The sequence below is a fragment of the Gorilla gorilla genome, chromosome 12 (genome assembly GCF_029281585.2).
Source record: "Gorilla gorilla gorilla isolate KB3781 chromosome 12, NHGRI_mGorGor1-v2.1_pri, whole genome shotgun sequence".
In the NCBI taxonomy this organism is placed as follows: Eukaryota; Metazoa; Chordata; class Mammalia; order Primates; family Hominidae; genus Gorilla; species Gorilla gorilla.
This window is the reverse complement of record NC_073236.2, coordinates 131600030-131617083: the sequence shown is the minus strand read 5'-3', so window position 1 is coordinate 131617083 and position 17054 is coordinate 131600030. Positions and strand designations below refer to the sequence as shown.

The 17054-nt window shown below is 45.6% G+C and overlaps 1 protein-coding gene across 1 annotated transcript in view; it reads right to left on the bottom strand.

The window, feature by feature from the left end:
• Nucleotides 1–5512, bottom strand: part of LOC101150888 (putative uncharacterized protein encoded by LINC00299) — a gene marked incomplete at its 5' end in the record, with an annotated part of 30333 nt that extends 24821 nt beyond the window's left edge. The window contains 1 exon segment of the mRNA XM_063695477.1: nucleotides 5350–5512. Coding sequence (XP_063551547.1) covers nucleotides 5350–5512 — 163 coding nt within the window.
• Nucleotides 5513–17054: the final 11542 nt, after the last annotated feature.

The following is a 17054-nucleotide window of genomic DNA, read 5'->3' as shown; positions in this document are numbered from 1 at the left end:
ATTAAAATGACAAAGCCTGTGAGTAGAAAAAATTCAAGACCAGAGAATAGAAGAAAGGCTGCTTTAGTTACTGAGAAATTCTCCATGAGGTAGCCAGCCAGAGGGACATAGAGTGGTGGAGATAGCCACGTTCATCACACGAAAAGCCATACCCCTCCATGAACCTGCCCAAGCATATACCTGTCTCCAGGCTTATGTAGTGGAGACTGAATCATTCCTTAAGTTGCTAAAATCTACCTTTAAAGGTTCCTGAAAGATGTTGCAATCATTCTGGGAAATAGATCTATGTGTCATTCAAAATGAGCTCATCAACATGATGCATAAATTGGGCACCAATACAAAGTTTAATATTTCAGAGTAAATGGTGAATCTTTAGGAATTCATCTATTTAGAAACCAACAACTGACTAGGAGGATACATTATTTCTTTTGATAGGCTTTTCACCTATATTATCTCATCTAATCCTTCAACAATTCTCAGCGTAGCTGCTATTATCCCCATTTTATAGATACAAGAACTACGGCTCTGCAACCTCACATGAGCTACTTGCCCAAGCTACTGGTACTTGAGCCCAGGTCCTCTGATTAAGCATCTTGCATTCTTGCTCCTACACTGAAGGCTTTCAAACAGTGGCCCACAGAGACCCCAAACTAACAACAGCAGTAATAATAATGATCCTAACAGCCACGATAATAGTTCACACATATTGAGTACTTAATATGGACCAGCCAGTCTGTTGAGTGTTTTAGACACCTTATCTTTTTAACTTTCTCTGAAATCCCATGAATAATTCCATCACTTGACCAAGGTCACACAGATAACATGGGGCGAAGCTGAGCTAAAACCCAGGAGGCATCAGGTTGACCCACCAGCACCTCTCCTTCCATGGGATACATCAGGGACCATTTCTGTGGGTGGGAAAATGAGAGGTGGGCACAGTGGCAGGTCTTGGGCTCCCAATTATGCCTCAAACGGACCAGCTCTTCTTTCTGTCTTGGGATTCCATGAAGGCAGTGATAGAGCAGAGGGTCACAGTAGGGCTTCAAGGTGACCTTTAGCCCTACCTTCTCTGGACTTACACAATCTCCTACCCAATCACCACAGATGAACACATCCACAAATTAGAAACAAGATTCTTGCTATGCAAACACAGGTGCAAGGCAAGTCCCCAACCAAAGGACTCATCTTCACACCCAGGTACCACTTGAGATTTCATTTAATGAAAGAGTTCTGTGGCAAGCATAAATAATTTACTTAAAGTTTCCAAATGGCTGCAGTGGCAGCCAAGCAATGGTATTTCTACTATTCCAAGAGGGGGTGATTCAGACTCTTGCTTCTCAAAGAAATAGCCCACAGACTGGTAGTGTCAACCCCACTGGCCAGTTAGTTAGAAACTCACAACCCAGTAGGTTCCACCCAAACAGATGAGTCAGAACCTCTATTTTAATAAGATCTCCATGAGATTTGCATGGAGATGAAAATTCGCAAGATAGGGCTCTAAAAGACCACCAGGTAAGGCGATTTGAAAAATGGGACAAGATTCCAAAATTTCCAAGTGATTTCCAGCACTGACTTGGGATCTCTCTTCTCCATTATCCATTTGATGAAGGCTGTGCCTTCAGAAATCCCTCAGCATTGGTCTATTTGTCCTCATTAACATTGCATAGTTCATCACAGACTTATCCTGGTACAGCGCTTGCCCCTGGGAGTGGAGCAGAGGCCAATTATGGTAGCCTCACACAGAAGCATATGACTTTCTTTTAATCCTCGAGTGGGGAAGTGAAGTCATCTTTGGAGGTCTGAAGCTACCAAAGATGAGAAACTTCTTTTATAATAAAACCCAGAGGGAATTACACCTTGTTTACTTTAAAAGTTTTAAACAGAACACATGTGCACTTACATTCGGAGTCCATGGAGAGGCTTAATCATATTTTACATGAAGAAAGACCTACTCACAGGACCCTGGGCAAGTTACATAGACTTTCTGAGCCTCAAGTCTTTTCATCCATAAAATAGAAATAATAATAGTATCGACTTCACAGCATTGATTGAATATGTGCAAAGTGCCCAGAACACACGGTAAGTATGTATATGGGGCACACGCACACACACACACACACACACACACACAGAGAAAAGAGTTAAAAGTTAGTGTGTTATTTCTGCACAGTCAAATTCCAGAAGTAGGGCGGTTATTATTTTCTTCCTTACACTATTCTATATTTTCAAATTTTCTACAATGACTACTTGTTATTTTAATAATCAGAAAAGATAATCATTTTTAATGAGGATGATATGTCACTAGAAATGGCTAACGGAAAGCCATGACTTCTGGAAGGCTGGTGGTGGAGAAGCTATGGAGCTTAATGAGAAAAGCACAGAATTGCCACATCATGACCTTGCCACTTCGGGGCCATTATACCTTGACCAAGTCGCTTTGCCTCTCCAGACCTCATTTCATCACTGGCAAAATGGAATCACAACGTCTTCTCTGTAACTCCACTGCATTTCTAAAAAGGTCAAATCTGATCATGTATATAATGTGCTTTCTGTAATATAAAAGGCCTCCCTGTTATTATTTCTGTATTATTAGTATTATTAGTATTATTATTATTATCATTTATGGACAGAAAACATTAACACTCAAGAAAAAATGTATTCACATTTTTTACTTTATATGAAAATGTTGACATGGATTATATCCATTCTTTTAGGAATATTACATTGGAGATGAAAATAACATGGGCCCCTCCTTGGAGATGAAAATAACATGGGCCCCTTCTAATATGGTTGAGTTTTACTGATATTCATTTATCTATTAAGACAGGTTGAACTGCTTTGAAATACAATTGATTAAACAAAAAACTTAACCAGTGATGTGGAGAGTAAGAAAACAGCCTCCTCATATCATTCTTCCCAGTTTTAAGATGAAAAACTATAGACTGTTGAGTCCAGACTGGATGGGGACTCCTTCACTAGGAATACAACATACTGTTGAGAATTATTTTCCCCTGGGCAGTTTTCCTTGGTCCTGACACTTTCTTCTTCAATCTTTCCATCTAAAATATATTTACCCTTAGCAAGTTCAATCCTTTTCAGAAAAAACTACAAATGGTCATGTCAAATAATCACAAATTTATTTATTCTAAATATTATTACCACATAAACCTGCAATGTAAAATACTTTCTAACCTCGCACTCCACATTAAATCAAAACATATTGTGCAGACCCTTCTTAATTTATGACCAAGAAAATGCAGCTAGAAAGATGGAATCTTCTCATTTCAGATGATTCTGTAAATGAAAACAAGAGGTTTGTCATTAAGTGGTATTGATGATACCCACAGTGTTCATATGTTTGTCAATTTCATTAACCTCTCAAATTAGGTATTCATAATGTGTTAATGACAGTGTAACACATCATTACATTATTCAATGTAATTTCGTGGATATTATGTATAGTTTGTAATGTTAGAATCTCTTGTCTTTACAGCTGTTAGAAAACATTATACTTTCCAAGATGATTAGGGACATGTGAATACCAAACGGCAGAATCCACAGCTCAAACAATGGTCCCTGCTTGGCCTTGAATTCTGATCAGGGTATGACTAGACAGTTTCCACTGACAAAGGACTAAGCTCCCTTTAACGTGTTATACAAGAACTAAAGAATCACAAAGCTGACAGACAGCTTGAGAATTTGTCAATTAAATTTCTTCCCTTCAGGCTAGTGGTGATAAATTGAATTATTATCTATCAAACAGTCCCTCCCTCTCTCATTGGAATAGAGCACACTTTGCTGCCCCACTGACTATTGAGGGGATTGGCCAGTGTCTTGTTTTGGCCAAGGAAATGTAAGCAAACCTGATAGGAGCAAAGGTTTTAAATGTGCTGTCATGGCTGGTTTGTCCTCTTGCACTCCTGTAATCCAGCATGAGAAGAACATGGCCCAGAGAGCCCCTTCCCCTTTAGTGTGGGCCCCAGAATAAGCCCCCTGGAGCAAACCCTGAGCCTGAACAGAGCTTGGAACAAAGCCTGCCCAAGCCCAATAAGATTAGCAGAACCTCAGCCAAACCACAGACACACGGCTAGCTAAGAAACACAAATATTCATTACAAGACACTGAGAATCCAAACTTTTTTGTTACACAGCATTCTCGGGGCAATAGTAGACTCATACAATGGCAGAACTCTTTAACTGTTCTGTTACACTGACAACTGTTGCAATAGGATCATGGAATCTTCTGAGCTTTGATTTCAGAAGACAGCATTTTTGTCTCTTTCATTAAAATCTTGGCACTTATACAAAATGATACTGGGTATATCACTTAACTTTTTGTGTGTACTTCAGTTTTTTAATTCATTCATTTGATAAGTCAGTCACTCACATACATTTTTTAAAGTTATTGTCATGTTTGTTCATGTTTATTATGCTAACCACTACAAACAAAATAGGGAATAAAATTGACATTTTTTTGTTTTGTTTTTTAACTACAGGTACCCACATTCTATAAAATGGGTATAACTCCCAGTCTGTTAACCTCATGAGGTAAGTGGAAGAGATTATAAAAGAGAGAATGTAGTAAGATCATCTTTGTGAAAGTACTATAAGAGTTGAAAGCTATGAGCAAATTTAAGGGAATTTTATCTTGAATTTTTAGGATTTTTATTGTTTGAAATCTATCCCAAATTTTAAAAGATCCATGATCCTGCTTATGATAAGTCTGTGCCAGCTCTGAAACAGCTATTCTTATCTTCAGCTGCAGGAAAATGGAAATCTTCATTTGTTTCATCAAATATTGTATGTGTTTGATATTAGCCAAGTTCTGAACCCAGCATAAGAAAACTAGGAATCCCTTACTTCATCTCTAAGGCTATTTGAGAAAAGATGAATGAATTCTTCCCTTCCAATTTTTTTGGATTTATTTATATTTTTCGAATTTGTGTGTGAATTGATGCTAATTCCTTCACTTTGGCGATTGTTTAGTAACAAGGTTTAAAATGGATGCATTTGAATGGCAGGACTTAGGTAAGTGGGTGTCAGTGAAGTGAGAGACAGCCCAAGGATCATAGACAAGCCGACTCCTAGAGCAGAAAGACACTCAAAGCATCACCCAATCAAACCCCCACCTGCATATGCGAAAGCTCAAACCCAGTGGCTACAGGACCACACTTCGGAAGAGCAAGAATGACACTGGCAGCTCTCTACCACAGTCCCATGTCCTCACTTTAGTTAAACTTTACAGAGAGTGAAACAATCAGCTAAGAAAAAAAACCAACAGGCAAGTATCTTTCATCTGCGATGCTCAGTTCTGGGTTGGGAGATGGGTAGTAGAGATGTATGTACTTACCCAGAAAGCATTTCCAGTCTCTAGGTGATCCAATCAGCTCAGCCAGGCAGCCTCCTTCAAAGTTATCACGTGCTTTTTTCTCTTTGAACCATCGAACCCAGCAGTCAGTTAAGGGCCCCTGCAAGGCACTTATCTTGTTTCTAGCTGTTGGGGTAATGATGTGTCACTGACAGCTGTTGCCCACATTTGCTCCTTCGCTCTCCCTTCTATGTAAACATACAGATGCAGTTCGCGTCCGTGGAGCACCCTCTATCCTCTCACTATCCAGTGGCTTTGTTTTCACTCTCTCCTGGCCCACCAGCTGTATGTTAAAGTAAAAGTAAGCGACTTGAAACAGCCCTCTCTACTTCTTTGCATGTATTTTACTTCTGATCTTTATAACTCTTTGAGGTATCCATTATTATCCTCCTTTTACAGATAAGGAAATCTAAGCTCAGAAACTAGCTTGCCTAGGGTCCCACGGTTAATAAATATCTGAACCAAAATTCACATCCAGATCTGCCTTTAGAACATTTCCCCTTAGCCCAAAGGCACACTTCTTAACAATGGAAGGAGCTCCGCAGCCACATGGCTTTTTCTGCAGTTGAATCCAGCTGGTCCTACTTCTAAAACCCACAAATATCAAATGAAGCGGGAAAATGAAAACTGGGAATTTCATTTACATTTCACTCAGCTCTATAGTGTTACCTACACTGATAAAGCCCTTCTACATTTCCTCTAAAAAGGAAATCAGAAGGTTCTTTGTAATACCTGAAACTCACCCAAGATCTTGTCACCCTGCCTCGCAGCACTTAAAGCCCCATTCACATCTGCTGGAAAGTATCTCTTGGTTATCACAGTTTAGAAAGAGGCATTAATCTCACTAAGCTACTGGAGGGGTGAGTTAGACAAGCAACCCAGTAAGGTTTAAAAATATATATAAAGCACAAGATGTTCTTATATCTGCCAGTGACAGCATGTTCCTTGAGACTCAGAGAAGAGGCAGGGGAGACAGCATGGGGAGACCATGGCCAAGCTCAACCTAGAAGAGAATTAGGGGTGAGCACTTAGTTAATGACTGCAAAGTGCTTTGAAAATGAAAGTGTATCTTAATCCCAACACCTGCCTGGTAAACCATGGTTTTTCCTGTCTTGTCACCCCAGAGTAGTGGATGGAGTCAGCCAATGCTCTCCCAAAAAAGCCAACAGCGCTTGTCACCACCTTACATGGTCCTCCTGCCTCACCCAAGATGACAACATATCCAAAGTGGAGAAAGAAGTCCTTTTTTGCATCAACTTAAAAATAATAATAACAGTTCTGCTTCCACTGCTTAAGGCCACAGCAATCTTTCTCTCGTGGGGAGTGAATGATGGAGCTCAACTCTGTATCCATAGAAGAGGTTAATTTGACCCACTTAAGGCTGCCTTTCTCATGGCTGCTCACATTTACCAGGGACTGTCTAAACACACTGTCCTGCTCTCAGAGGAGAGAGGCATTCTGTGTAATCGGGGGATGTCTAACAGACACAGCTGACCCAACTGTCCCCAGTGCAGGACTTCAGCTGCCCTCCTGACTTGGGAAGTGGCTGCGGCATTGCATGCAATGGTGAGAACCAGGTGCCCTAGGATCCTGGGCTCGGTGGACTTGCCTCTCAGAGTCAGGCTGTTCTTTTCACACCTTCAAGTGAAGCCAAACTCTGTTTGTCAGCTTCACAGCACTGTTGTACCCATCGAGAGAAGCCTGCTTGCTGGCAGCCCCTGCCTGGAGCTTGCCTCTTTGCCTGCTTTGTCCCCAGACCCCTCCTTTGGTGGAAGCCCTCTACTGTGGCCCAACATCCGATCTTTCTCTTTATACTTCAAAGTCAGCTCTGGAAGCTCCATGTTGAAAAGATGGGGCTGGTGTTCCTGGGAGAAAGGGAAGAATGAAAACCTGTTTCAGTGTCATGGAGTGGAAGGAATATAGGCTTCTGCATCAGGCAAACCTGCGTACAGCTTCCAACTCAAGTCATTCACCATCTAGGGGACCTTAAGCCTCAGTCTCCTCACTGTTAAATGCCAAAGAGTCAAGTGAAAGAGCTTGGGCAAAGTTATGGGCACATGGAAGATAACAAATGGTAACAATTATTAACTATTTCAAGAGAAATTAAGTCAAGGAGGGTAGACTTCCACTGAGTAGCTCCAAGTGATAACTGACGTTTATCACACACTTACTGTGTGTTTGGCTATCTTCTCTCATTTACTCTTATTTCATTTACTCTGCTCAACAATCCCATGATGCAAATATTGTCAATGTCTGCATTTTCCAGAAGACGACTGTAAAGCCCAGAAGGATTAAGTAGCTTCCCCAAGGTCACACAGTAAGTACTGGGATTCAAACACAGACAATCATCCAACAGAGGCCATTCTCCTGAGGACCAGGACATATCCACCCCCTCCACGGAAGCTGGTGAGGCTCAGGGTTTCCATTTGAGGATCTATCATTCCATGGCTCCCTGTTGTTGTTTTTCACCAGGGAAGTCAGAGTAGAAGAAAAGTTGACAAATGTTTATGAATGCTGGGAAAAATTAAAAAGTGCCAGAGCAAGAGCGGAGTGGAGAATTGACTGCAGAATGAGAAAACCCAGGTGGCAGCAGCTACCTGCAGACTTGACTTAGCCCAGATTCCCCACCAAGCAGAAACTGAGGCCGACTTAGATGCTAACGTTTTATTGAAAGATCCAATCCCTGGGCAGAAACAATGAGAGGAAAGGGAAGGATTGAAAGCAAGCACAAGGTCGGTGTGTAAACATGTGGTCGTTGCTTCCCAAGCCACCAAGAGATTTAAGGGTCCCTGGGCCACGTGGGGCCCCTGGAAACAGGCTGCACAGAGACCTGCCCTAGAGCCTACCCAGGAGGCCAAGGGAGGAAGTGGTCTGCCAGCTCCCTCATCTCCCGCCTCCTGTTAGTCACAGTCACCCCACAGGCAGTGACACCCATACTTCCCAGGGGGTCATCTAGCTTCTCCAGGTAGCTACAGGGGACACAGATCCCCCTCTGAGGCATTTCACCCTGGCCTTGGAGGGCAGGGGTCAGGGGCCCCCCAAGCCTAGTGCAGCCTCAGCCACCAGAGTATGAGAGTGGCCATGTGGAGTCTGTCGTCACCTCCCGGAGATTGGGGATGCAGGAGGGTAGCAGCTACCTGGGTGCTTCACAAGTAAGAACCCAAGGCTCCTGGAGACAAGTGAGGCCCAGAGAACTCGAGGACCCAAGAGGGGTCTTAAAATTGTGCCTAAACAGGACCTGGAGTCCCTCTGAGAAGTCATGGGCCAGGCACAGGAGGCCTTGCCAAGCTGCAGTCCTGGGCTAACTCACAAGTCTAGGGGCTTGGAGGGGCTCCGTCCAAGAATACCAGAGCTTCCTGGGCACCCAAAGCCGTAGAGTCAGGCCAGCTAGGGCAGCACACATGGCTGTCCCCACTCTTAAGACTGATAGACCAGAGCCCAGGCCACCCCCAGAGCCAGGCAGGAACCATTCTGACCACCGGCCTGGGGAAGGCCACTCTTCCCAAGGGCTGGTGTCGGGAAGAGGCTCCTGGACTCGGAATGAGAAGTTGCCAATTCATGACCCGCCCGGCCACCTACTAGCTGCACACCTTTGGATGAGGCCTTGAACCTCTTCTCTGCAAAAGCAATCCTAGCCGAGCCCTGCCAGCCTCTGGAACCTCTGTCTCCTCACCTGTAAAATGGGGTAAGGGTCCAGGCTGGTTCAACTCCTGGGGCTACTGTGAGGATCACAGGGCTTTGCCGATGAAAACCCTACTGCCCTGCCCTGCCCTGCCCTGCAGGCCTGTCCTGCATGCCCCTGCCCATCCACGGGGCCCATGGGCCTGAGGTCAGGGCGAGGCGTGGCCACCCTAGCTCAGTGTCAGCCCAACCCTTCCTATCAGAGGGAAGCAGAAATTGCCCTGTGCAGCCTGCTTCCTGCCCCATAACGAGGGGCTTCCCCTTAAGATGATTTTGTTTGTCACAGCCCATAAGGGGAAGGGTATTCCCTGAACCAGCACAGCCCTTTGATGGGACCAGGGGGCCCCTGTCCTGGGTCCAGCACTCCTATCATGAAGAGAGGGACAGGAGAGTTGACGGGGGAGGGCACGAGCCTTCCCAGGGAGACCTGATCCCATCCACGCCTTGTACCCAAGCCCCCAGAATTCCTAGCCTAAATGTCTCCAAACCTACTTCCAGGGCCCAAGTCTGATCCCCTGGACATCCCAGAGCCTGGGGAGGCCCAAGACCCACCCCTGTGGGTAGAGCACCCTGGCAGGGAAGAGTGAAGTCCAGGGAGGGAGGAGAGGAGATGTGAGAGGGGGAAGGGAGGCCGAGGGCAGCAGGGGCTGGAAGCAGCTTCCTCCAAGGCCTCTGCTGGCCTGAAGTCTCAAGGAGTCTGAATTCCAAATTTGAACCTAGCCATCAAGGTCAAGGTAGTAGGAGAGAAACCATTTTACTCAACAATGTATAAGCAAAATGTGTCATTTTTTAAATATGAAGATCTTTACCATGTGGGCCCCATTCGAACTCTTGCTCTGGGGACCTGCCCACGTTCAGGAGCTATGTCCTTTTACTCAGCCTCCTTCCAGCACCTTCCACCCTCTGCTGCCCCAAATCTCAAAGCCTCAGGTGCAGTATTCTTCTAAAACCTGGATACTCCCTTCTGGTCCACAGGGCATCTGTTCTAAGGCATCCCCCTTGCCTTGATCATGAAGGGAACGTCCTTTGAAAAGGCTGCCGTCCAAAATATTCCCTGCTGTCCATTCATTCACTCATTCATTCCTTTATTCAACAAATGCTTGAGTATCTCCTTCTGTGCCAGGCCACGCTCTGGAGATAGTGCAATGAACAACACTGGCAGAAGCCCCTGCCCTCATGAGCTTCTATCCTAGTGGACAAAGACACACAGCAAGCCGGTGAGCACGTGAGATGAACAGAGCATCAGGAAGAGCCACCAGCACCCCGTGCCTGCACACCCACTGTGACTGCCCATGGCTGGGGGCCTGGCCCACAGTACTTCACATGGTGGACAATGAGGCCCTGTGAGGCTCCCTGTGGCCCCTAACTCCTAAGTGACCGGGCTGGGATTCCCACTCAGATGGTGCTGAGGTGAAAGGTCTCAAAGGCTTTCCACTGCCAGGTCCCTCCTGAGTCAGGACTAGCATTAATTATAATAACAGTATCAATTAGCTCCTCTTGGCTCCAAAATATAATGGCTGCTTCCTCTGGTACAATATTAGGAGCAGGCACCAGATGAAAAAGCAAACGGATCGAACACCACCCACAGAGATAAACTGGCCTCGTGATCAACGATGGTGGATTTTTTTTTCAACACAGATAAACAGGAAAGGAGTTTTGGTTTTGAAAATCAACCGATTTCCTTGCTGTAGCCGTATCTAGGTTGGGTATCGAAGAAAACAAAAATAATTCTGGGCACAGAAGGAAGATGGAATATTTCTGCACTCAACACTGGGCCAGTTTGGCTCATTCCCAGACATAAAGAATTCTGGTGTCCCTTTTTAAATAAAAATAAATAAAGCAGTTCAACCCAGATGGGGGTGCCAGCAGATGTGACAGAACCATGGAGAGTGGGTGGGTGGTGTGCAGCACTTGGCCATTGCTGACAGCAGCCCTGTTGTGAAGTACACAGCTGGGAGGACGGCACAGGTGCGCTCACATGGCCGGCATTCCCACAGGCCCGCCCACTGCCTTGATTGCGGGCCACGGCTGACGGCTGACCGCAGAAGCCTCCCAAAAGAGGAGGCAGGTGTGGGAGGGCGGCTGCTGCCAGGCCAACGCCCCTGCAAGGGTCAGTCCCTGCTCTCTCTGCAAGGTCCCCTGCCCCCAGCAGCCCTGGCTCCCCTTCAATCCAAGGCTCAGCTCCTAGACCTGAGGCCACAAGCTCTGCTTCCTGGCTGCCTCCTGCTGCCTGAAAGCCTCACAGGCAACTTAATTAGATTAAAAAATACCAAAGGCTACTTAACAATAATTGAGCGTATATTTTCAAACAGCTAGAAGAGAGGATTTTGAATGTTCCCAACACACGGAAATGACAGATGTTTGAGGTGATGGATATGTTAATGACGCTGAATTGATCATTACCCCTTGGATCCATGTATCAAAATATCACTGTGTACCCCATAAATAGGTACAATTATTACATGTCGATTAAAAAAAAAATACCAATGGCAGGACTAGGATAGGACAGGCTTCATGGGGTATTTCAGGAAGTTCCATGTTCAAATTTTGGCTTGGGTGAGTCAACCCCTGAGCATCAAGTTACTTATGGGAGCTGAGAAGAATCTCAATCGTGCATGTAAATATCTCGGCATAGCAGTAAGTAGTAGTAGTTCTTTATGATAATTTTAGCAGCAATACTGGGGAGGTTTCTGGAATAAGTTAAAGAAATTTAATAAAGGTGAAAACCTCTTTCACGATGTTGAAAGAAGTTTGTCTCGCTCTGCAGTAATCCCACCTACACACAAAAGAGACCTTTTCCTGGCTTTTCATGTTCTTTATGTTTGAGGGGTATAGAATTATTTTTCCAAGCACCTTTTGTTCTGTCAAACAGATAAAGAATTGATAGATACATAGAAAGTATTGGCATTCTTGGGGTTATTTCTAATGGTAAATGTCATAATTTCATTAAACGAGACAAATATTTAAAAGACAACAAGTCGACAGTGTTGGATGCCCTTGGTGTGGTTCATTTTGCATGACAGGTGACAACCCCTTTTCTTCTTTCAAATGCAGTGTTTCTAAAGCCAGATAGAGCCGGGGGCCTTTAGTGCTCCTGAAACTGTGTACGTGTACTCCTTTTTCTACAGGAGTGTCCATAGCTCTTACCGGCATCTCAGAAAGCCTCCAAGCTCCCTATGGGGATCACCCTCTCTGGCACCAAAGGGGAATTAAACACCTGTTTGCTGAAGACCAACTAGACATCATCAGTTTTCCCCTTTCGGGACCCACCAGTGAGCACCAGGCATGTTCCTGTTCCCTGTTTCCAATTCTCCCTTTTGGGACCCACCAGTGAGTACCAGGTATGTTCCTGTACCCCCGTTTTCAGTTCTCCCTTCGCTTTCTCTGTCTGCCTACTTCACATACTCAGGTGCATCTTACAGGGATCCTTTTTCTGAAAATAAACACTTGGACATAGCACAGTGCAAGGAGGCAGGGGAGTGTGGTGCCAGGAAAATGGAAGCAGCATAGTGAGCCTGCGGGTCAGGGGGCAGTGGGGACAGTGGGGCAGCATCCTCCCCACTGCCCCCACCTCCAAGCCCTGCTCGCTAAGGGGCCCATCCCCAGCCACCTCGGTGCTGTAAGAGCACTTCCACTGAGGCCAGAAGAGAGGCCAGTTGCGCTTTTTATGAACTTGATCATTGAGTTATCCTGGTCATCTACTGCAGGCTGTGGGGGCCGGACATGGGAGATTCAACAGCAGGGAAGCTCTGCGGCCTGCACTCCACCAAGCAAGGCCAGGCGCAGGATCCTTCTAACTCTCCCAGGAGACCTTTGAGCACCTGGTTCCCAGTGGCTTGACTCAAACAAGGTGATACTTACACGGCTGAAAAAAAAAGAGCTGCTAGTTGGATAACTGAACTTATGCACATGCTAGAGTTTGACTTCAGTTCTGTGCTGCACCTTGCTTTCTCCCCAACCAGGGGGTGGCCTTGGGAGTACCTACCAAAGGACCCAGGCAGTGACCAGTGCCACCACCAGCAGCCATGAGACTGTGAACATGTTTATTTGTTCATTTGTTTATCTGATTACTTTAGAGCCAGCTACTCTGGGTTTCTGAGAAGCCTCACTCTGCCGCTGTACTACCAGCCGTGTGGCCAGACCTAAATTACAGCCTCTGCTGACCTTGATTTCCTCATCTGTAAAAGTGAGGAGAGTTCTGCATTCCTCAGAGGTTTGTTGTGAGGATGGAACGAAATAATTAAGTAAAGCACATAACACCACACCTGGCAGGTAACAGGTATTCAATAAATACTATGAGTTGGATGGCATGCTGGCCCCAGCTTTGGGGTAGAGAACGTTCAGACATTGTTAGCTGCCACTTGACCAAGGTTCACAGATTCAGAATAAGTGAGTGAGTGCTGAAATAAACAAAAGGAGTGGGTGGGTGCTAGAGGAGCCCTCACAAGCACCGTAAGCAACAGTGCAAAGCTGGCTTGCTTGTGGCAATACAGTTGTCATAAATGCCCCAGACAGCTGGGGCTCTGGCTGGGAGACAGACGGGCCGCTATGTGGCCCTGGAATCCGGGTAGCCCATAAATGATGCATCAAGAGCAGAGCTGGCCACAAACCATGGCGATGCAGGCCACGGGAACATCTGTGCAAACAGAGAGGCCTCTGAGCAAAGGCAGCCCCAGCTGTGCAGGCCTGCCTCTGCAACCCCACACTCCCCACCCCTGCACACCCTCGCCCCCACACCCCCACACACCCCACCCCATCCCTGCAGGTGACCACTCACCCTAACTGTCCAATGGTGCAACCTCGAGCAAGTCCACCCCCTGGTCCCCAGCTTTGGTTTACACAGCAAATGACATTTATTGCAACCTTTAGATATATCAAATGTTTTAAAGAAAATAGGCGCAAGGGTTCCCCATGGCAGTACATGCTCTCTTTTCTCTACTATTAGGTGGGAGGATGGAAAGGAAAATCTTACCTCTGACTCCGAACACGGAGCCCTGTAGGAACGGCCCCCATTTAGTGACCCTAGCAAGTCCCCGGTACCCAACTCAGGCCTGGCACACAGGGCCCCACGAGGCTCTGGAGCAAGTGTTCTCACAGAGCCAGTGACCGTGGAGCCTGTGACCGTGCAGAGGGAGACAAACACCGGTGGGAGAAGTTGGGAATCGCCCTGTCCCACATTCTCATTCCCTGGGAACCTTCCATCTTCTTGTCTCCACCCAATCTGTCTTGATGGAACTCTAATTTTTTCAGCAATTTTCATCTCAGAAATGAGCAGGGAAGGACTCCAGTATATGTGAGAGAGAAGGATCCTGAAAACAAGTCAATATCCTGGCCATGGACACCCAGTGAATGTTTAACCCTGCAGGACAGCTGCACTGGTACTTGGTGACCCAGCAGGTGATCGGGATCTGCTGGTGATCTTGGTCCTCTGGGTGCTCTGATCTGCCAGGGGATCCTCCAGGGCACTTTAGGGCTATAATCATGAGCTTCAGAGGGACACAGGAGAATGGAATCTTGCTCCACCACCGCAACAGCCGCCGGACCCTACCCAAGCCCTTTCACCCCTGGGGCCTGGGTCTTCTCATTTGTAAAATGGGGGAGACTGATCTCTATCTCACAGGGTTGCAACGAGCATTAAATGAATTATTGTTAGTGAAGTGCTCATCGACGATAGACTGGATAAACAAAATGTGGTACATCTATACCATGGAATACTATGCAGCCATAAAAAGGAATGAGAAAGAAAAGGGACATGGATGGAGCTGGAAGCCATTATCCTCAGCAAACTAACACAGGAACAGAAAACCAAACACCGCATGTTCTCACTTATAAGTGGAAGTTGAACAATGAGAACACATGGACACAGGGAGGGGAACAACACACGCTGGGGCCTGTCAGCGGGTTGGGTGGGGGGAGGGAGAGCATTAGGAAAAATAGCTAAGGCATGCTGAGCTTAATACCTAGGTGATAGGTTGACAGGTGCAGCAAACCACCATGGCACACATTTTCCTATGTAACAAACCTGCACATCCTGCACATGTATCCCAGAACTTAAAATTAAAATTTAAATGTATTTTTTAAAAAAGTATCTTAGCAGGACTGCCACAGCAGAGGGCTCTATGGTTTGCTATCTTTTCAATACTAGTTTTAAATTAAAATAAAATTAAATGTTTCTAAGACCATAAGTGCAAACTGCAGAGACCCTTAATGCAACTATTAGTACTATTATTATTATTTTCATGGGGAAAGGAGAGGGAGGGGTAAATTATAATAATATAAATGATATGTTTATCAGACAAGACTCCTACCTGAGAAAGGATATTAAGAAAAGTAAAAACTAGCCCAAAGAACATATCTGTCTCTGCGCTCATTTCTTTTATACAACGACTTCAGAGAAAATGTTTTCATTCATCAAATGGTCAAACCAATGTTAAAGCCCTGAAAATTATTTGGAAAATCCAGTGTAAACTAACACGAGATGAGATTGCCCATGGGTTAATCCAATGGGAAGTTTCACTTGCTCCTGAATTTCCTCACAAAATTATTTAAAATGCTCTTTTGTTCCTATTCTCCTTTGCTACCAATTTAAAGGAAAGAAAAGTGGGTCATGCATTCAACAGAAGAATGAACCAGGCCGCAAAACAAGCCGAGGGTGAAAAGGGAAGTTTTCCGACAGCGTATGTGGCCTCCAACACTCAGTGGTGAGAAGCGCAGAAAACTCAGTCTAAGGGGCAATTATATTTTAGAGTCAAGAATGGGAACACTGTTTCAAAGGGGAGCAGAATTTAGAAAAGCAGTTAACTGTCTAAGACTGCCGAACCCAAACTCTGTCCAGAGCCCTGGCCACAAGCAGAGCTGCCGGCAGCCGGGCTTGAGGCAGTTATCTGCCGGGAGTGTGGTCAGCGGTCAGAGTCCAGGGCTGCACGCTCACGGCTCTGCACACGGGGCTGCTAACCCTAAGGCCACGGCCAGGAAGGAACCCCAGGGACACTTGACCTGCCCACGACGAGAAAAGCAGAAACAGCAGCTGCTGTCCTGCATGTCACCAGCATCACCACCTCCACTGCTGTGCAGAAACACCTGCCCAGAAACACCAAGAGCTTGTCCACCAGCGCTGTGCATAGCAAGCTGCCCTGCAGAGTGGGCCAGCAACCATTCTCCTAACACACAGAGCACAACGTACACATCCAGCCATCCAGATCAACTCGTAGTCGGTTTCTCAAAGGCAGGAACAATGGGTTATCCCTTGCTCTATGTTATCCCTCCCAAAACACAGTCAAATAATTTGCATAAAGTAGACGCTCAGTTAGAGTTGATGAAATAACTTAATAAATGATGAGAGGAAAGAATCCTCATTCCACAGATCCAGTTCAGCTTAAACCTGATCCAATAGATGAGCAGTTCTCAAACTTTCTGGTCTCGGGATTCCTTTGCCCTCCTAACAACTGAGAATTCCAAAGAGTTTTTGTTTATGAGGGTTATCAATGTTTATTGCATAAATAATTAAAACAGCCCACACATTAAGTCGCTAGGAATTGAGAGCAAAATGTTCAATGTTCAACCAAGCTTCCCGTAGGTAAAATGTGTACAGAATGAAGCTGTATGGCAGTCACCAGGAGGTGCAGAGGAAACCTGGAACGAGCCGTGGAGTTTCACCAGCCACAGGCGCCAGGTGAAGGGTCTAGACGCATGCCTGCAAACAAATCAGTACCCTGTCAAAACTAATTGTGATCACTTTTGAGAGCTGAGCAGTTCCAGCATAGGGAGTGGCACTGTGCTCGGCATTTTTACATACGTCACCTCGAATGATTCTCCTAACACTGCAAGGATCCATACTACCTCCGTTTATCAGAAGCTGTAAAGAAGAGTCGACGAGATTCACTTAGCTAACATCAAACAGCTCCTAGAGGCTGGAGAGGGATTCCAGTGGGGCCATTCATATTTCCAAAATCCTTGCTGTCTCCACGAATCAAGCTGTTTTCCTAAAATCAATCATTTCTTTATTT